At 41.2% G+C, this 22,084-nt stretch overlaps 1 protein-coding gene across 1 annotated transcript; it reads right to left on the bottom strand.

Annotated features, from left to right (window-relative positions):
• Positions 1–859: 859 nt before the first annotated feature.
• LOC122936286 (short-chain dehydrogenase/reductase family 9C member 7-like) lies at positions 860–20,941 on the bottom strand. The gene is made up of 4 exons (XM_044292416.1): positions 20,519–20,941; positions 17,227–17,379; positions 4,940–5,070; positions 860–2,142 (listed from the first exon to the last, which is right to left on the bottom strand). Exons 1-4 carry the CDS (start codon positions 20,886–20,888, stop codon positions 1,783–1,785), a joined length of 1,014 nt encoding a protein of 337 aa, XP_044148351.1. The 5' UTR covers positions 20,889–20,941; the 3' UTR covers positions 860–1,782.
• Between the last annotated feature and the right edge of the window lie 1,143 nt (positions 20,942–22,084).

The raw sequence follows: 22,084 nt of genomic DNA, 5'->3' as shown, positions 1-22,084 counted from the left end.
TTACTTTGCTTTGTTTCTTTCTCGCCATGTCATTTTCTTTCTGTGCTTCTGACTGTTGGCTGGTTTCTGATTCTGTCAATGCCTCATCATTTTTTCTTTGCCTTTTATCCTGTTTGAGGTGTTTTTCATCTTGTGTACTAAAATCACTTGAGGTACTAATTTTTCCAGCTATAGTTTGATGCATGCGTCTTTGCTGGCGTCTTTCATCGACCCATGTATAGACTCTGTTATGTAAATAGTCTTGATGATCTCTTTCAAATTTTGATATTTTTCCTTTTAAGATAGGGGTTCGGAGCTTGTTCAGATTGTCATTTAGCTCAGTGTGGATTTTTTCACATTCCTCCATTGTTTTATTAGTTTTTAAAATGTCTTTTTGTACCTCTGTGATTGATTGTTGCAGACATTTAATGGTCAAAAGCATAAGATCCAGCGAATGCCGATTATTCATTGCATACCATTTTTGATGATAGTCTGCATCGTCCTGTAATAATATTGGGGTCAATGGACATCGCAATCCTCCCTGGATACGTTGGACTTCAACATACTCCGTAAGCGTAGATGCATGTAAGGTCAGACTTAACTCTTTCTTTTTCAGAGCTTCCAGTCTTTTTATATGATCCACATTAAATTGCTGTTTTATGTTAGATAATATAAGTCCAGCTTCCTCAGCTTGAGATAAGATATTTGTACGATCAGTCTCGATAGACAATACAGCTCAGCTCGGTTCTCGGGCACGCATGATTAAGGGGGCGTGTCCCCCGAAACGTCGAGCAGCATTGGGTAGCAATCAGTTCAGCGCTCTCAGGATAAGCGATTTATTTATATGAAAAATAAAAGGACTGAAAAATACAAGCAAAGCTTCAAAAGAGTGAGTATTATTTATTCCTTACGAATAACCTTTTGAATAGGACTAATACGACTGAGTGGATAATTGTGGCGCCTGAGTGAGGTTCTGAATCAGGCCGTGGTATACTACAGGTGAAGCAACAGTTGATGATTGAAGTGATAAAAGGATAGGTCATTAATATCTGATTGGTGGGCATCAGCCCTGCCAATCAGTTGTTTGAAGAGTGCGAGGCGAGCACTGTGGCTTCCTCATATACCAACCACAGCGCCATACACTGCATTGGTATTGCAGCTGAATCCCACACAAAGGTGATGTCACCAATGAACATGATGTCTCTAACTGCGGAAGTGGCTCAGGTGAACGCTACAAACAGCTGATCGGTAGTGTCAGTGGGAGTTGGAACCTCCACCAATCAGATATTGATGACGTAACCTAAGAATAGGTCATCAAAGTGTAATTCTTGGACAACCCCTTTAAATGTATATGTGACTGTGGCCTGTTTGATGGGTGTGCAGTGCACCAGATAATCTGTGTCTACAGCCATAAATCTAATTTCGCTTCAGCCCAGTATATTTCAATGCCACTATGTAGAAATGCACAGTGCTGTGGGAACTTCTGGTACTCAGAAGAGGTCATCACTTTTGAGTCTCCTACAATTATTACCCTGAAAAACTAACATCAATACCCCTACCAGATCAGCACTAAATACTACAGGAAAGCAGAACAATGTAAAGTTTAAGGCCAAGGAAACAGAGACTTTGATCTGAAATTCTAAATTTGCCAGAGTGGAAGGAAGCAGGTAAAATCAGTCTTTCATTAGGTCATAGATGTTGGGGGCCATATATGAAGAATTCCAGGAAAACCCTTTTAATTCTAGTGTTCCCTCCACCTTCCCTTCAGTTACATCCCCTGCAATCGTCATCATTGTCAAGACATTAATCATTATGGGACCTGTACCGATATTTTCTTGTTGGCAATGATATAATTTGGTCAAACAGAAGTGTTGGAAGCCATAAATATAAGAAAACAAGACCTTTTTCTACAAAATTAGTAACGAGATAACGAGCTTTTGGAGTAGGTGATGTTAGAGCGTCTACAATGGCGTCCACAACTTCATAGCTGTTTTTGCTGCCGCCAACAAGTGACTTATTTAGAGAGTTTGTTGCATCTTCAATGAGCTCCTTACTGTAGATCTTCTTTGCCTCTGCAGGAAGAGAATCCCAGACTTTTACTGGATTCGCTTGTGGATGGATGTTTGTGGCCGGAGCAAAATTCCCAGGTTCAATAATACACACCTGCAAGTACATATCACAAATAAGAGACTTAAAGTGGCTCCAGAATGTTTTATGACAGTGTGTATGGTTAAAGTTGGAGGTCATTTGTAGGACCAGTTCACAGTTTTTGGCACTGATTTTGGAGAGTTTCCGACACAAAATCAGCTAAGAAAAAAACCTGCCTCAAACCAGTCTCCTATTCATTTCAATGAGAAGAGACACTTGCTTTTTTGTTACACGTGGAAAAAAGAAGCAGCATGCCCTATCTTGGGGCAGAATCAGCTCTGAATCTCCCATTGAAATGAATACAGTTCCATGTACTGTAAGTCCATGTGTTTTTTGTGCATTTTTCGTACGTTTTTTGGAGCAGTTCTGCTTCAAAAACCTAAAGCTGAGAATTCAGCTTTGTATTGAAATGAACACCTACTGCTTAAAAAAAAGATGTGAAAAAGAAAACCGTATCAAATACGCTTCAAAATCCGCACTAGAAAACGCACCAATGGTATAGACAGGTCCAAATTGAAGGTAGGGCAACACAATAAGGGTCCATTCACACATCCGTATGTGTTTTGCGCAATACACGGACACCGGAAATGTGGTTGGGTGAGTTTAGGGTGGGAGAACTTGAACGGCCACATAGAGCCCTGACCTTAAGTCCTATCCAACACTTTGAGGATGAGCTAGAACATAGGCTGTGAGCTAGGCCTTCTCGAACAACATCAGTGTCTAACCTCTCAAATGCTTTTGGACGAATGAGCAAAAATTCCTATACTCCAAAATCTTGTAGAAAGTCATCCCAGATGAATGGAAGCTGTTTTATCTGCAAAAGGGGGATGAATTCCATATTAATGTCTATGGATTTAGAATGGGATGTCATAAAAAGTCCAGTAGGTGTAATGTAGGTGTCCCAATACTTGTGTCCATATTGGTTATATAAAATCATTTTTCCATGTCAAAGTTGTTCATAGCTTTTAAAGTTATTTTTCCACCACAGTGGTTATAAAATATATTTTTAGACTGGGGTCTGACTGTCGAGATCCATACTGACACAGAAAACAGACTCTTGGTAGAAGTTGGGTTGGGCCTAAATGGTGACTTTTTGTACTGCAAGCCGCTGCTGCTAATAACAACTGATCATGGGGGTGCCGAGTGTAGCACCCCCATCCAGTCTTGTGTTAATCCCCTGTCCTATGGATAAGTCATCAGAAATGGCGCATTATAAGGGCTTTTGGGTCGGTAGCCCTGGGCCGACATTTCTATGGGGCCCATCACTGCCCAAAAGACCCATTACAAGAAGGAGAGCTGTGATTCTGGTAGGAGAAAGGACCTGTAGTGGCATCATCGCCATGTGACATATTGATGTTACTTTTCACATGGCGATGACGTAATCACAGATCCCTTCTCTCCAGCAGGAGTGTTGCTGTAGGGGAAATTTGTCATAGTTTTATTGAGTTTTTTGTGGAGATTACATCAGGAAAAGGTAACTGTATACTGTGGGGTATTATAGTACATACTGTGTGGTGTTATAGTATATACTATATACTGTGGGGTGGTATACTATATACTGTATACTGTGGAGTGATATACTAAATACTGTATACTGTGGGATAGTATACTATATACTGTGGGGTGGAATACTATATACTGTGGGGTGGAATACTATATACTGTATACTGTGGGGTGGTATGTTATATACTGTATACTGTGGAGTGATATACTATATACTGTATACTGTGGGATGGTATACTATATACTGTGGGGTGGTATACTATATACTGTATACTGTGGGGTGGTATACTATATAATGTGTACTGTGGGATGGTATACTATATACTGTGGGGTGGTATACTATATACTGTGGGGTGGTATACTATATACTGTGGGTGGTATACTATATACTGTATACTGTGGGGTGGTATACTATATACTGTAGAGTGATATACTATATACTGTAGGATGGTATACTATACACTGTGGGGTGGTATACTATATACTGTATACTCTAGGGTGGTATACTGTATACTGTGGGGTGGTATACTATATACTGTAGACTGTGGGGTGGTATACTATATACTGTGGGTTGGTATATTATATACTGTAGAGTGATATACTATATACTGTATACTGTGGGATGGTATACTATACACTTTGGGGTTGTATACTATATGCTGTATACTCTAGTGTAGTATACTGTATACTGTGGAGTGGTATACTATAAACTGTGGGGTGGTATACTATATTCTGTATACTGTGGAGTGATATACTATATACTGTGGGATGGTATACTATATACTGTAGGGTGGTATACTATATACTGTATAATGTGGGGTGGTATACTATATACTGTATACTGTGGGGTGGTATACTATTTACTGTATACTGTGGGGTAGTATAATATATACTGTGTACTGTGGGGTGGTACTTTATATTACGTATACCCTGGGGTTGTATAGTATACTGTATAGTGCACACTGTGAATTTTGTACACTATACACTATGAGGGGCTGGGGGTGTTATACTATACGTGTGGCATAGTTTTATTTAATGTCTATGAGGAAAAAAAATTATGGGGCAGAACGAAAAAGAGGGGAAGGTCGGGACAAATGGAGGGAGGGGTCCCAAGATGGGTAAACAGTCCCAGAACTGATACATGTAACCTCTTCCTGGTCATCAGTATCTTAGAGCTGGAAAACTCTTTGAGATGTCTATGGCATGGTGAAGTATACATTAGACAACATCCTATAAACATCTATGGTGTATGTGGTTTCCATTTACCACTGCTGGTGAATAACAGAAAGCAGAAATGCAGAAATCTTACCTTCACGCCAAACCACTTCATTTCTAGACGAAGGGAATCGCAGAACTTCTCCAGCGCAGCTTTAGTCAGTGAATAGATGCCATTCACAAAGCTTACATATGCACTCATGCTTGATAAAAACACCATACGACCTATGATTATTGTAAGAAAAATGACTCAATGTGATATAGAAGAACAAGTGCAGTAAGGCTGGGCGCAAGTGTAATAAAATGTTGTTGTGCCCATTTTTTTTACCGTTAGTTGCAGTTGGCATAGGCTGTCAAACAAGTTTTTGCAGGTAAAATATGTTGCATGTGGGTAATAAGTCGCCAAAATACTTGATTAAAAAGAGTTGGCCATAAACCTGCAATTACAGGTGACTAAAAGGTTCACGGATATGACCTAAGTGCATCAGTTACAAATCCAGATTCACATATTTACATAGACCGAGGTCCATCAAGTTCAACCTTTCTCAGATCAGTTACACAACTAACCACTAGCCGTTTACTATTAGATAAGCATCTATCCCTTTTTAAATGCTGCCATAGTATCTGCCTTTACTACCTCTTGGGCTAGGGGATTCCACAGCTTGACTACTATAACTGTAAAGAATCCTTTACCGTTTCAGGGTTTTCTGACATTCAGATATTGATGGCTTATTCTCAGGATAAGTCACCAATATCAAATCAGAAGGGGTCCAACTTCTGGCATTCCTGCCAATCAGCTGTTTGAAGAGGCCAGTGATGTCACTTTTATCGGTCACATGGCCTAGGTGCAGCTTGGTCTAGTGAGTGGACCTGCGATGTAACACTAAGTACAGCCGCTGTACAATGGACGCAGAAGTGGCATTGCCATCACCTGTCAAAGTTGCAGGTGTGGAGTGAGGAGGCTGTAGCACTTACCAAAATGCAGAGGCCTCTTCAAACATCTGATCGGATGTCAGACCCCTGCTGATCTGATATTGATGATCTATCCTGTAGGCCATCAGTATCTGAATCTCGGAAAACCCCTTTAAATCATCTTTTTCCATAAGCAATGAATGTCTCCTTGTCCTTGGAATGAATAAGTCACGTGTCAGTTCTTTGTATTGACCACATATATACAGGTCCTTCTCAAAAAATTAGCATATTGTGATAAAGTTCATTATTTTCTGTAATGTACTGATAAACATTAGACTTTCATATATTTTAGATTCATTACACACCAACTGAAGTAGTTCAAGCCTTTTATTGTTTTAATATTGATGATTTTGGCATACAGCTCATGAAAACCCAAAATTCCTATCTCAAAAAATTAGCATATCATGAAAAGGTTCTCTAAACGAGCTATTAACCTAATCATCTGAATCAACTAATTAACTCTAAACACCTGCAAAAGATTCCTGAGGCTTTTAAAAACTCCCAGCCTGGTTCATTACTCAAAACCGCAATCATGGGTAAGACTGCCGACCTGACTGCTGTCCAGAAGGCCATCATTGACACCCTCAAGCAAGAGGGTAAGACACAGAAAGAAATTTCTGAACGAATAGGCTGTTCCCAGAGTGCTGTATCAAGGCACCTCAGTGGGAAGTCTGTGGGAAGGAAAAAGTGTGGCAGAAAACGCTGCACAACGAGAAGAGGTGACCGGACCCTGAGGAAGATTGTGGAGAAGGACCGATTCCAGACCTTGGGGGACCTGCGGAAGCAGTGGACTGAGTCTGGAGTAGAAACATCCACATGCGTGTGCAGGAAATGGGCTACAGGTGCCGCATTCCCCAGGTCAAGCCACTTTTGAACCAGAAACAGCGGCAGAAGCGCCTGACCTGGGCTACAGAGAAGCAGCACTGGACTGTTGCTCAGTGGTCCAAAGTACTCTTTTCGGATGAAAGCAAATTTTGAATGTCATTCGGAAATCAAGGTGCCAGAGTCTGGAGGAAGACTGGGGAGAGGGAAATGCCAAAATGCCTGAAGTCCAGTGTCAAGTACCCACAGACAGTGATGGTCTGGGGTGCCATGTCAGCTGCTGGTGTTGGTCCACTGTGTTTTATCAAGGGCAGGGTCAATGCAGCTAGCTATCAGGAGATTTTGGAGCACTTCATGCTTCCATCTGCTGAAAAGCTTTATGGAGATGAAGATTTCATTTTTCAGCACGACCTGGCACCTGCTCACAGTGCCAAAACCACTGGTAAATGGTTTACTGACCATGGTATCACTGTGCTCTATTGGCCTGCCAACTCTCCTGACCTGAACCCCATAGAGAATCTGTGGGATATTGGGAAGAGAAAGTTGAGAGACGCAAGACCCAACACTCTGGATGAGCTTAAGGCCGCTATCGAAGCATCCTGGGCCTCCATAACACCTCAGCAGTGCCACAGGCTGATGGCCTCCATGCCACGCGGCATTGAAGCAGTCATTTCTGCAAAAGGATTCCCGACCAAGTATTGAGTGCATAACTGAACATAATTATTTGAAGGTTGACTTTTTTTGTATTAAAAACACTTTTCTTTTATTGGTCAGATGAAATATGCTAATTTTTTGAGATAGGAAATTTGGGTTTTCATGAGCTGTATGCCAAAATCATCAATATTAAAACAATAAAAGGCTTGAACTACTTCAGTTGGTGTGTAATGAATCTAAAATATATGAGAGTCTAATGTTTATCAGTACATTACAGAAAATAATGAACTTTATCACAATATGCTAATTATTTGAGAAGGACCTGTATCTATACATACAGTATAAATTAAGTCATAAGGTGTCTTTTTTTCAGAGCTAAACAAGCTCAATTTTGTAAAGCTGCATTTACATGAGGCAATAATCACCCAGATTATGGAGAACGACCGTTCCTGCGGATGGTTGTTCCCGACAATCTGCCCATGTAATTGTGCCACCGATCTCACGAAGGACAAGCAAAACGCTTTTTCATCGTGTCATCCTGTCGTTCATGCAGGCACCACCAACCATAGTTTCTGGGCTGCAGATCGTGTGGTCTAAACAGTGATCTGCTGCTCAGAAACCATGAATCTGTATGTAGGACGTGGGATTGCTATAGCGATACTTGCCGGTGAGGGAATTTTTCATCAAATCGCCAGAGGATGTCAGTGTGGCCATATGTAGGATCTGTGGGCAGAAGGTGAAGCGCAGTCAGGGTGCCAGTGTTGGCACCACAGCCCTGTATAAACACATGGAGCATCTTCATAAAGTGGCCTGGGAAAGCGATGGCACAACTGCTGCATCTCCCAATGGCCTGCACACCTTCTGCAGCAGTCAGGGCCCCTCAAGCTCAGCAATGGAAGCTGTCGTTCCTTCTCTTCGTTGCTCCTGAAACTCCTCCTACTCCTCATCACGTGTTTCGCAAGCAATCGATCACCAAAGCAATGGCAAAGAGACAACAGTATGCTTGCGCTCACCCAACGTTGCAGAAGCTGAACATGCACCTGGCCAAGTTGCTGGTACTACAGTCCTTCCCTTTCCTCCATTTTTCAGAGAACTTATGGCTTGTGCCCACCCAAGGTTGAGAGTTCCAAGCCACCATTACGTCTCTAAAAAAGCTGTACCAGACCTGCACACGTACAGTATGTTGAGCAGAAGGTAGGCCAGTCATTGAGCCTGTCAGTGTCTGGTACAGTTTATGCCAATGCTGACGTGTGGAGCTGTAACTATGATCTAGGACAATATATGTCCTTTACAGCTCACTGGGTAAATGTCGTTCTGGCCCAGGTACACCCGCAATTCGGCCAGGTGATGGCAATGCCGCTTCCGCGTTGTAATTGTGGGATTTCTGTACCAATATTGTCCTCTGCCTCCTCATCCTCCACCTTGTCTTCAGCCTCCACAATAGGCACATTTCACAGTCGTCCTCAAGCATACCACCTGTACAAAGCATGGCGTTGTCACGCGGTTTTGCACCTGGTCAGCCTGGGCAAACCAGGGAGGAACTGCTCTGTGTCATCAACCAAGAATCCTGTCTGTTTCCTCTCCAACTGGAGATAGGAACCATGGTCACTAATAGAACATTATGTCTGTGCTGCATCAGGGAGGGCTGACCCATGTGCTCTACATGGCACACGTCTTCAATCTGGTTCTTACACGATTCCTGAAGTCTTTCACCCAACTGCAAGACGTCTTGAAAATGTCAAGGAAACTGTGCATGCACTTCAGTCACTCTTACCATGCAAAACACACCCTCCTTGAGCTGCAAAGGCAGAATGGCATTCTCCTACATCACCTCATATGCAATGTTTCCACAAATTGTAACTCCACCCTCCATATGTTGGACCAACTGTATGAGCAGAGGAAATCCGTGACCGATTTCTTGATGATGCAGACAGGACTACTCCCCAGTGTAACTTTGACGTTAAAAAAGTCATGCATGACACCTGCCATTTGCACAGGCCATTTAAGGAGGCCACTTTATTAGTCAGTCGCCAGGACTACGTGATGAATGATGTCATTCCACTCCTTCACGTTCTGGAGGGGATGGTGATAAATTTGACTGACCAGTGGACAGTAGACATGGCACCTACATCTCATGGCCAACTGAGCCCTGTTAAGGCTGAACTGGCATAGGAGGAGGACATAAACGCCCAGGAATTCTATACAGAACTATCTGTTTTCTCTGCCCAAGTGACAGGAGAGGAACATGAGGAGCTAGAGGGCGATGACAAAGACTACCAAAATGACCCCGACAGACCATGGCAGTATGCAGTGGTGGTGGAGGTAGGGAGTCCCTCCGAGTCCCTTGCGCTAATGGCCAGATGCATGCTGAGTTGCATCTGGCCATGTTGACATCACTGTTTATTTTTCCGTTCTTCTGATCTGTTAGAAGAACCGAAAAATAATGAAAAAAAGTGTCCCATCTTTTGAGCTTCTAGAAGGCCTCTATCACATGGTCAGTATTTTGCATCAGTATTTGATTGTTATTTGGAAACCAAAAGCAGGAGTGGGTCCAAAACAAAGAAGACATAAAAATATTTCCATCACATGTTATCTCTGTTTTGGACCCACTCCTGTTTTGCCTTACCAATCCTTATGAAATACTGACGGTTTGAAGGCGGATGCTCAAGTTACAGGATCCCCTTTTTTGGGGCTGTTCTTCTGACGGATTACAAGAATGGAAAAATAAACAATGTGGTGAACACAGCATTACTGCTGACACCTTCCCCATTGTCATGGGGCCACACCACTGCATGGTTAACCCCTTAAGGACTCAGCCCTATTTCACCTTAAGGACTTGGCCATTTTTTGCAAATCTGACCAGTGTCACTTTAAGTGCTCATAACTTTAAAACACTTTGACTTATCCAGGCCATTCTGAGATTGTTTTTTAGTCACATTTTGTACTTCATGACACTGGTAAAATGAAGTCCAAAAAATTAATTTTTGTGCATAAAAAAAATACATAATTTACCAAAAATTTTGAAAAATCTGCAAATATCAAAGTTTCAGTTTCTCTACTTCTGTAATACATAGTAATACCCCCCAAAATTGTGATGACTTTACATTCCCCATATGTCTACTTCATGTTTGAATTATTTTGGGAATTATATTTTATTTTTTGGGGATGTTACAAGGCTTAGAAGTTTAGAAGCAAATCTTGAAATTTTTCAGAAATTTACAAAAACCCAATTTTTAGGGACCACTACAGGTCTGAAGTCACTTTGCGAGGCTTACATAATAGAAACCGCCCAAAAATGACCCCATTCTATAAACTAAACCCCTCAAGGTATTCAAAACTGATTTTACAAACTTCGTTAACCCTTTAGGTGTTGCACAAGAGTTATTGGCAAATGGGGATGAAATTTGAGAATTTCATTTTTTTGCAAAATTTTCAATTTTAACCCATTTTTTCTACTAACAAAGCAAGGGTTAACAGCCAAACAAGACTGTATCTTTATTGCCCTGACTCTGCTGTTTACAGAAACACCCCATATGTGGCCGTAAACTACTGTACGGGCACACAGTAGGGCGTAGAGGGAAAGGTGCGCCGTATGGTTTTTGGAAGCCAGATTTTGCTGGACTGGTTTTTTTGACACCATGTCCCATTTGAAGCCCCCCTGATGCACCCCTAGAGTACAAACTCCAAAAAAGTGACCCCATCTAAGAAACTACACCCCTCAAGGTATTCAAAACTGATTTTATAAACTTTGTTAACCCTTTAGGTGTTGCACAAGATTTAATGGAAAATAGAGATACAATTTCAAAATTTCAGATTTTCCATTTTTAATATTTTTTTTCCAGTTACAAAGCAAGGGTTAACAGCCAAACAAAACTCATTATTTATGGCCCTGATTCTGTAGTTTACAGAAACACCCCATATGTGGTCGTAAACTGCTGTACGGGCACACGGTAGGGCGCAGAAGGAAAGGAATGCCATAACGTTTTTGGAAGGCAGATTTTGCTGGACTGTTTTTTTTGACACCATGTCCCATTTGAAGCCTCCCTGATGCACCCCTAGAGTAGAAACTCCAAAAAAGTTACCCCATTTTAGAAACTACGGGATAGGGTGGCAGTTTTGTTGGTACTAGTTTAGGGTACATATGATTTTTGGTTGCTCTATATTACACTTTTTGTGCAGCAAGGTAACAAGAAATAGCTTTTTTGGCACTTTTTTTGTTATTTACAACATTCATCTGACAGGTTAGATCATGTGGTAATTTTATAGAGCAGGTTGTCACGGACGCGGTGATACCTAATTTTTTTTTATTTATGTAAGTTTTATACAATTACTTTATTTTTAAAACCCAAAAAATGTTTTAGTGTCTCCATAGTCTAAGAGACATAGTTTTTTCAGTTTTTGGGTGATTATCTTAAGTAGGGTCTCATTTTTTGTGGGATGAGATGACGGTTTGATTGTCACTATTTTGGGGTGCAAAATGACAAAAAAATTGCTTTTTTTACACCGTTTTTATTTTTATTTTTTACGGTGGTCATCTGAGGGGTTAGGTCATGAGATATTTTTATAGAGACGGTCGATACGGACGCGGCGATACCTAATATGTATACTTTATTTTTATTTATGTATGTTTTACACAATGATTTCATTTTTGAAACAAAAAAAAATCATGTTTTAGTGTTTCCATAGTCTAAGAGCCATAGTTTTTTCAGTTTTTGGGCGATTATCTTAGGTAGGGTATGATTTTTGCAGGATGAGATGACGGTTTGATTGGTACTATTTTGGCGTACATGCGACTTTTTTGATCACTTTTATTACCTTTTTTGGAAAGTAAAGTGGGCAAAATTTCAATTTTCTCATAGTTTTTATTTTTTTATTTTTATGGCGTGCACCGTGCAGGGAAAGTAACATGACCGTTTTATAAATTAGGTCGTTACAGACTCGGCGATACCTAATATGTGTAGTGTATTTTATTTTTTTAATTTTTATTCCGTGATAAATGTGTTTTTTTTATCTTAACTTTTTCACTTTTTTTTACATTTTTTTTTCCAAGACCCACTTGGTTCTTGAAGATCCAGTGGGTCTGATGTCTGTATAAGACAGTACAGTACACTATATAGGGTACTGTACTGTATTTTACTTACACTTTGTCTGAACAGATCTATGCCTTTAGCACAGATCTGTTCAGCACCATGGACAGCAGGATGCCTGAGAAGGCGTCCTGTTGCCATGGGAACCTTCCCCGTCTGCTCAGTTGTGGCCACAACTTCGCAGAAGGGTAAGGATAAGGATGGGGGCTGTTTGGGCGCTCTCTCCCTCTCCATCGGGGGGCTGCAAAGGAACAGCAGCCCCCCAATGGGAGAGGGAGGGAGCTCCCTGACAGTTAACCTTTTCCATACCGCGGTCCGTACGGACCGCGGTATGGAATGGGTTAAACGGCATCCTGTTCGGATTAACCCCCGGGGCGCCGCAAACGCGATTTAAACTTAGGACGTACCGGTACACCCTGAGTCCTTAACGATTCGGGAAATAGGGCGTACGCCCTAAGTCCTTAAGGGGTTAAGTCCACGCTGATAAATTAGACCTGGTGCTAACATTGACCTTTAAGGCGGAGTTCATACTTCTGTTATTTGGTTAGTTATTTCCATCACTGGATGTGCCAAATTCAGGAGTCAAGCCTACTCTCGGATTAGGTATTGGGACACAATATCTAAGGGCTGAATTATGCTAATGCGTCTTTCTTTAGGACTTTGAGTGCTAAGAGTACAAGCTGATACTATCGCTCACAAAATAGTTGCAGGGGACATGAATATGGCATTATGTCACAAAGAGAAGAGATGAAGCTCCCTGGGAAAGCTAATAGTCACAAGGCTTAGAGATCAAGTACTAATGCCCTTAAGGATATGCGGTGCATTACTCACCCAGATTACAAGACAATTTTCCAAGGTACTATCAAGAACATTGGAAGACTCAATAGGCGACATGATAGTGTCTGATCACGCTCCAGTAATAATTACTCTCACTAATAGTATTCCAAGAGGAGCAGACTATACCAGACATTTTCCCTCAGACCTATCCAAGGATGAGGAGTAAGGACTTTAAAGCCCGATTACAGTGCTGGTGGATGTTTTGGGAGGAAGGCTGGTGCCCAACATGGCCAGAATAAAAAGAAATATTCACACACAACTAGATGTAGTTGAAGTATGGGGGTGCTTTAGGTAGGCCTACACATCTTACAAAACTTCTCCCTCAACTATGACTGAGGGACTTGGCAACAAGCTAAATTAGAATGTGATTTATGGCTTCAGCAAAAGGAAGACATATATAAGGATATAATTATTTGTGTAAATTTGAGAACAAAGCAGGGAAACTCCTGGAGGGATTTGAGTGGGGACCACAGCCTTCTTCCTTGATTACGTTATTAAAAGACAACCAGGGAAACCTACGTTACTTATCGTCCAATATTAATACAATACTAAAGGACTTTTATCAGAATCCTCTATGCTAATAATCAAGAAGCTTCTGAGGAGGGAAATAAGAAGAGGGGATGAATGTTTGGAGAAAATGTAATTACCCGCTTTATCACTTGCAGAAAGGGATATTCTAAAGGCCCCCATTTTTTTTCCAATAGAGCTCACAATTTAATTTCCCTATCAGTATGCCTTTGGAGTGTGGGAGGAAACCAAAGTACCTGGTGGAAACCCACACAGGCATGGGGAGAAAGTACCAACTCCATGCAGATGTTGCCTGTGGTCAGAATTGAACTGCAAGGCACCATTGCTAACCACTGAGCCACCATGCTGCCCATTACTAAGGAAGATGTGGAACAGGCAATTAGTCTTTGGGATGACTACACAAATGAATTCTTTAAGATCCTTAAAGACAAATATCCACCGTATCTCAAGTGTATAACAATTATCTGCAGGATGCACAGATTCTATTGACCGCTAATACATCTTATATCAAGGTTCTAACGAAGTCTAGAATAGATCCCTCTCTAGCATCCTCATATTGTCTGATCTCTCTGATCAATGTTGATCTCAAAATACTTATGAAAATCCTTGTAGATAGATTGGCTGGGATATAACCTAAACTTATTTAACCTAACCAGGTAGGGTTCATGCAGGGGAGGGTGAACAGAATGGGGTTTGAGCCTTTTAAACCTATCTTTCAGCCCTCAATTCTTCTCCACTAGCAAGGATATATACACCAGTGTTTAGTTTTTCAGCCTTTGCCCTGCATAAGGGCACAAGACAAAATTGCCCACTTTCTTACCTTTTATTCCGTTTGACATTGGATCCCCTTTCTAAGGCTCTAGACTTAGCCCCGGATATAGAAGACATCAAAATGAGGAAAACAGAGATCCGTAATGTCCTCTTTACGGAAGATTAAATGATTATTTTTTTGAACATCCACAGTTATTTAAGCATATTACCAAATCTGGAGGTTATTGAGGGTGGTATTAAGATCAACATTGCAAATGTGAGTTGCTAGACCTCTCCTCTAGACCATCTCTGGTGAGATGGCAATTGTTAAAAGTACCAATCATTATAGCCTGCTCATAATTAAAATACTTGGGGAAAATGCTGTAATCATTAAATGAGTTAAATTATCCCCCCCTCCTTTGCCAATCTCTATGCTTGGAAGATGCCACCTAGAACAAATTATGAGCTTTAGTAAGTTGCTGTATCCCATGCACACAATTCTGATTCCTCTAAAACACTCTTTCCACTCTGTAATTTGGTCAGCACAGCCGGATCTCTTTGAATAAACTGATGCTCATAAAAGAGGAAGGGGGAATGGAGTTCCCAGATTTCCGTAAATATAATCTAGCAAGCCTACATTGACACAGTGTTGATTGGATTAGGCTACTTTCACACTAGCGTTAATATTTTCCGGTATTGAGTTCCATCATAGGATCTCAGTACCGGAAAAAAACGCTTCAGTTTTGTCCCCTTTCATTTTCAATAGGGACAAAACGTAACTGAACAGAACGGAGTGCTCCAAAATGCATTCTGTTCTCATACTGGAGAGCAAACCGCAGCATGCAGTTTGGTCCTAGGGTGCTACTGGTCCTAGGAACTGGTAATGTAATAATTTACTTGAATTACAATACTTTCCAATGTGGTGATAGTAGTAAACAGGATTCAGCGCAATAGTGGAGTACTAATTAATTGCACTAATAAGGAACTGTATGTGTATCTAAAATGGACTCCAAACTGATACATTGAGACAAACACAGTCAGTGTAATTTGAGGAAGCATTTTATGGCCATAACAAAGAACTAATCTATTGCACTGTGCGGTTATATAAAACGGACACTTGCGGTCCCACTGAAATAAATAATAAAAACCAACAAAAATCATATGTACTGGAAAATAAAATGGATACTAACCACTTTACAAGTGACATTGATATGTAATAAGTGGATTTATTGAGTGGGACGTAAGGATGCCGTCTCAATGAGGACTTGATACATATGATATGTTTTTTGGAGTTGCAAGAAAACACAACCTTATCTATATAGGGAGTACTGCAGTTTTATTTTATGTTATATATATATATATATATTTACTACTTTTTTAATTGTTTTATAATTGATTGAATCGGTTAAAATGTGATTAATTGTATTCCGCTATAAACTGTGCCAGTTTGTTGCATTATACAAATTATATTGAATATATGTGTTAAATATGTATCTTAAAATTAGGAATATATTGTGAAGTGGAGTATACAGATACAATTATCTGATTTACGCAATTGACCTCATATTCGTGGAGTTTTTTTTAATCTCTATATGGCCTTTTTTGAATAAAAACTTTTCATTCCTATATATGTGATACATTTCCATGCAAAAACCTATATAGTTGAGTGCCCTCCATATTTTCTCTCCTTTTCTTCATATTGTAACTTGGCAGGGGGTGTTGCCACTGGAGAGTGCACCTAATTCTGTGGATTCGTGTTGGTTGAGCCACTGATATCAGCAATTACTATTTGGATTTTGTCCATGTGGATTTTGGCCAGATCCACTGAAGATTTTAAGCTGTGGAAAATTTGCAATGGACCAGGCACATTTGGCTATACCCTTAGGCTACTTTCACACTTGCGGCAGAGTGATCCGGCAAGCAGTTCCGTCACCTGCCGGATCAGGCAATCTGCATGCAAACAGACAGCATTTGTAGACGGATGCGGATCCATCTCACAAATGCATTGCAAGAACGGATCCGTCTCTCCGTTTGTCATACAGACAAACGGATCCATTTCAATTTTTTGTCCCACATTTTCATATTCCGGTATTTTTAATGTCGGATCCGGCACTAATACATTTCAAAGTATCTGGCATTCCGGCAACTGATCCAGAATTTTGGGCGGAGATAATACTGCAGAATGCTGCAGTATTTTATCCGTCCAAAACGTCATTCAGTGACTGAACTGAAGACATCCTGATGCATCCTGAACGGATTTCTCTCCTTTCAGATTGCATGGGGATGAAACTGATCAGTTCTTTTCCGGTATAGAGCCCCTAGGACGGAACTCAGTGCCGGAAAAGAAAAACGCTAGTGTGAAAGTACCCTTACTGCCTATTAATCCATGGGTATGCAGGTATTGATATACTGTATTATCCCTATTAAATGATATTATAGAATGCTGTCTAGATTATAGCCACTCTCGATATTGACTAATATTCTGACCACAACACTAATGGCGGCAAGACCTGACCTTAGGTGTAAGAATTAGAATGTCATAAAATTTTATCGGGTTTCATTTGAGTCTAAATAAACTCAACCCAAATAACAAGTGCCCCCGGTGACTTTCTCACTCTTTTTCTCCCTCCAAAAATTCCCAAGTTTGAGAATTGTTAATCTCTACTTAATTTGGATTAACACAAAATGACAATTACTATGTATGACGTTATTTACTTAGTACAGATCTCACCTTTGCTTTTTCTGACGAGTGGAGCAAAAGCCAAGGTGGTCCTTATGCCTCCCAGCAGGTTGACATCAAGGACTCTCTGGTATTTCTCTATTGTTAGCCATTCCACCATTCCCCACCCGGATATACCAGAATTGTTCACTAGTCCCCACAGCCCTGGAAAAAAGAAAGTAGAAAATCAGCCTGGAATCCAAGTGCAAAAGTATTAATTACAGTAAAATTGAATTGTAAAGTGACCTTCTAGAGGGGTGGTCTTATAAAAAAAAAGGACAATATTTACAATATTTACATTATTAATTGGTCACGGAAAGTCTGTTCTGGATAAGGGAGTGGTCTTTTGGAACAGTTGGTCTTTTCGAAAAGTTTGACCATAGTGGCTCGGCTGTACTCACGACAATAATGGTATCTTACATCCAGCTTGGAACTCATCATAGAAAGCTTTAGGAATCTGCACTGAAAAGCATGTGGATTTTCTGCTAGCAAGGGCTCATGCACACGAACGTGCCATGTTTTGCAGTCTGCAAAAAGTGCCTTTCGCAATATAGAAGTGCCTATTCTTGTCCACAAAACGGACAAGAATAGGACATGATCTATAATTTAAGCAGGGCCATGAAACGGAGCAACGTATGCGGACAGCACACGGAGTGCTGTCCGCATCTTTTGCGGCCCCATTGAAGTCGGCATCTGAGGCACAAAAAATGTGGCTCGGACGCGGAACCAAACCACATTCGTGTGAATGCACCTTAAAGTGCAACATGTGCAGGTACCCTTGCCGCACAAAAAAATATATGCATGGTGCCTTGAAGAAAGGTCATCAATATATATCGCTGCGCAAACCCTTTATCTTGGGTAAGTTGTGTATTGTATGGATGTGCAGTACTCACCCACAAGGTTGCCGTGCTGTGTGGCGATTGGAAGGGATAGGTACAAGTTGGTTGTTTTATTTAGTTATGTGTTATGTACCCATTGCTTCCAATCTTCAGTGATATTATATTAATTTGTGGTGGGTTCACAGTAGTAATTCGTTTTTTTAGTGAATAAGTGTACCCTGAAGGTATCTGCACACAGTGCACATTTGTATGCAGAAAATCAGCTTGAACTCTGCACTAAAATCACACAAGATAGCACATAAATCCATTTTTTGTGTGATTTTTGTTGTGGATTTTCTGTTTAGGTTAAAAAACCCATTGATGTCTATGAGTAAAAACTGATCTACTAAAGGTGTGGAATCGTACAGACAATTGACATGCTGCGGATTTTAAAATCCGCACAACGGGTCAATTTCTGCTTGGAAGAAAAAAACTAAATGTACGTGAGATTTGTCAGATCTCTTTCACTTTGCTGCACGTAATCCGCATCTGTGCAGGTACCATAAAAGTCCAAACAAAGAGGACAAAAGAGCCAAGGCAAGAAGTAGAGTGCATGGAGTGACAATAAAAAGTGATATCCCAAAAAATCATTCACCTGTGTTTTGTAAAAATAATAATGAGAAATTGAATATTCAGAATATTAATATATGATAACACATTTTCTGATGGACTTGTCTCTTTTGTTGATGGACAAAAAACATGTTTGCACATGACCTGAAGGGTTTGATTGGGCCACGTGAAATGAACCGTGTGACCTCCCCCCAGTCACAAGTCAACGTAAATGTAGCAGGAGGTAGAGCTCTAGGCTACAAGGGTGTTTACTTGAATGGCTGTACAGTAAGCGCTTTAGGCCTTGCCTGTTGTAAAGGTTAAAAGCCGCACAGTAGTTATTCCTTTTTTGCAGCACCGTGTGATTTATAGTCTCCTCTGTCCATTAACAACAACATGATGTTAAAACCGCACCAACACCACCTTAGCAAAAAAACAACAACGTACGTGTTTGTGCAATAGTTTTTGATGCAGTTGGTGTGTTGACAGGCTAAACACGGTAATAATAATTTTAATGTACGTAGCGCCCACATATTCCGCAGCGGTTTACAATCAGGGGGTCTATGTACAAACAAAATCATACATTACATAGTAACAAGCAAGTCAACAATTAAAACAAGAGGAATAAGGGCCCCTAGCTTACTATCTATGAGGAGATAGGGGTGAGGGAAAAAGGTAAAAAGTTTTTGTTTTGTACAATGGTCAAACAATCTTAAAGGGGTTTTCCGAAACTTTATAATTAATGACCGGTCCTCTGGATAGGTCACCAGTATCTGATTAGTGGGGGTCCAACACCTGGGACATCCGCTGTTCAGCTGTTTGAGAAGGCACCGGCGCTACTGTGAGCCATGTGGCCGCCTTCTCACAGCTTTCCCTAGGACAAGCGCGACACATTGATCGGTCACTGTAGCAGCCTAGGAGCAGCTCATAGTAGTGAATGGGACTGAGTGCACTACCAAGCTTCCATCTTTTTCTGTGACTGGGTCGAATGTTGAAAGTGAACAAGAGGAGACTCTGGGGGTGGGGGGTTGAGAGGATTTGGTGAAGGGGATCGATGACACTTGAAATAGGTGGCCATATCATTAGCACAGAGATCTGTATAGGCTTCTGCACTTTTGGTCTGAGGAGGGAGATGTGTCCAAAAGGTTTTTGGATTATTGGAAATCGAGGAGATTAGGGTTGTGAAATCGGTCTGTTTGGCGTGGTTAACCGCAGAGCTGTAAGTTCTCAGCATTTAACATCTGCATCAAAAACTGGCACAAAATGTGGTTTTGAATCGTTTTAACTGCACCTGAATCACTTAGACTTATCAATAGACAAATACAAGAGAAGCTGTGTAAAATGTCAAACTTAAAGGGGTTTTCAGAGATCCTCTGGATAAGTCATCAGTACTGATCGGTGGGGGTGCAACAAGAAGGACCCCGGACGATCAGCTGTTCGAGAATGCAGCAATAATGGCACTAGCACCGCGGCCTTCTCTCTGCTTTTCGTAGGCCAAATGACGACCCGTTCATTGGTCCCGTGGCCTTGAAGCAGTCCAGCCTTATTCAGGTGAATGGGGCTGAGCTGCGATACCAACTCTGCCTTCTCCTTGCTCACAAGAACGCCGCTGCCTTCTTAAAACAGCCGATCAGTGGGGGTCTTAGGTGTCAGACCCCAGCGATCAGATACTGATGACTTATCCAGTAGTAAAATCCTGGAAAATACCTATTCTACTTTATCCATTTCTTTAGAACAGAATAAGTGAGGGGGCTGCCAAACGTTCAGGTTTTTTTATGCAGTTTTTGAAGCCAATGCCAGGAGTTTGACTCCTGACTTTGCCTTCAAAAACTGCATCAAAAACCCTGAACATGTGGCAGCTCCCTAACAAATCTTACCTTTATCAGGGAGGTTATCCAGCACGTACTGTTTCACCTGTTCCACCTCCTTATCACTGGTTACATCCAGCCTGATGACTTTCACCTGCCCGGGGGATGCATGAGTTATCAGGGATTGAGCTCCTTCTCCATCTGGAAACAGGCAGGTAGCAAAGACTGTGAAGCCCATATCAAGTAGACGATGTGCCAGCTGGTTTCCAAAGCCAGAATCGCAGCCTGTTATGAGCACCGCTCTTCCCCGTGGATCCAACACAACATGTTTGTTTCTCATCCATGTATGGATGGCAATAGCGGCTAGTCCAAAGAGCAATAAGTATACAAGGATCTGTGTTTCAAGGAAGCAAGAACACAGCCAAGAGATGGGAAGCATAGCTCCAGCTGCAGTCTGCTCTCCTCAGACCAGGATATGCAATGTTTAGCCTCAGTCACACCACACCTCACAACAGAGGAAGGACTCCCTGTTCATTATGTACCCTTGAATCACATTAGGAGAAAACTGCATACATAAGTGCGTGATGCCTTGGGGTTAAACCACTGAAAAAAGAGAACTAATTTGGGCTTGTTCACATCTGCGTTGGAGGCAACATTCTGGGCATCCATCACAGATTCCATCAAAAACTGTGGAGAGAAAAGTCCATGTGCATGATTTTTTTCTTTGCTAATAAAGTCGACTCACGAACAGAAACTGAACAGACCCATTATAATTGATCGAATGCGGCCTTGTTTGGGTCATTTATGTGCCAAATCAGGCACTTGTGTTATTTTCATTGTTCTGCTCTTATAATGGAGCACAACAACAGAAATCCATAGTAGTGGTATCAACTGACCCTTATTGGGGCAGATTTCCTAATCCTACAGTTGGCGTAAACTGAGGTGGTAATGTAATGTGATTTTTTTGCTTTCCTTTTTTTTTTGGAGTGTCTATCATTAGTGATGGACGAACATCGGCTGACAAGTTAGCGGTGGGCCACATTCACTTTTAATCGAAGGCAAACCTGAAAAATCTTTAGGTCATATTTCCAGCCAGCAAACACTTACTAGAAGTACACAAATAGTCCCACAACAAGGACAGTGATATACCAGAGGGGAATCATTGGCAAAAATTCCCACAAAAATATGTACTTTAATCAGGGGCCATTTTTATGCGTCTTAAAGGGAAACTCTCAAAATTGTGCCCTGCTGGAGCCTAGGAATTTTTTATTCCCCATCAGTTTGATGTATACAAATGTGCTGCACTCCACGTTTTTGTATCCTGCAGAGTCCATAAAAAAATGCATACGTTAACGTGAATTTTTTTTCTACCATGGAACTGTATGGTGAACGGACGTCACTGTACAGCATCAGTCTGAGGCATCTGTTAACGCATACATTTTTGGTATGCAATAAATAGATGGCAAAAATAGGATGTGAACCCAGCCCTAGTGTCAGAATAAGCACCAGTACACAGCGGAGTAGCGTGGCATAGAGGGGAGGCCGCCATGTACTGACAGAGCGCTACCTGGTGGTCAGGGATGAGGACTGTTTACCAAGGATCATTTTCTACTGGGAAATACAGGGCACAGTATA

Source organism: Bufo gargarizans, chromosome 4, assembly GCF_014858855.1.
Source record: "Bufo gargarizans isolate SCDJY-AF-19 chromosome 4, ASM1485885v1, whole genome shotgun sequence".
Lineage (NCBI taxonomy): Eukaryota > Metazoa > Chordata > Amphibia > Anura > Bufonidae > Bufo > Bufo gargarizans.
This window is presented reverse-complemented; position numbering and strand designations above follow the sequence as displayed.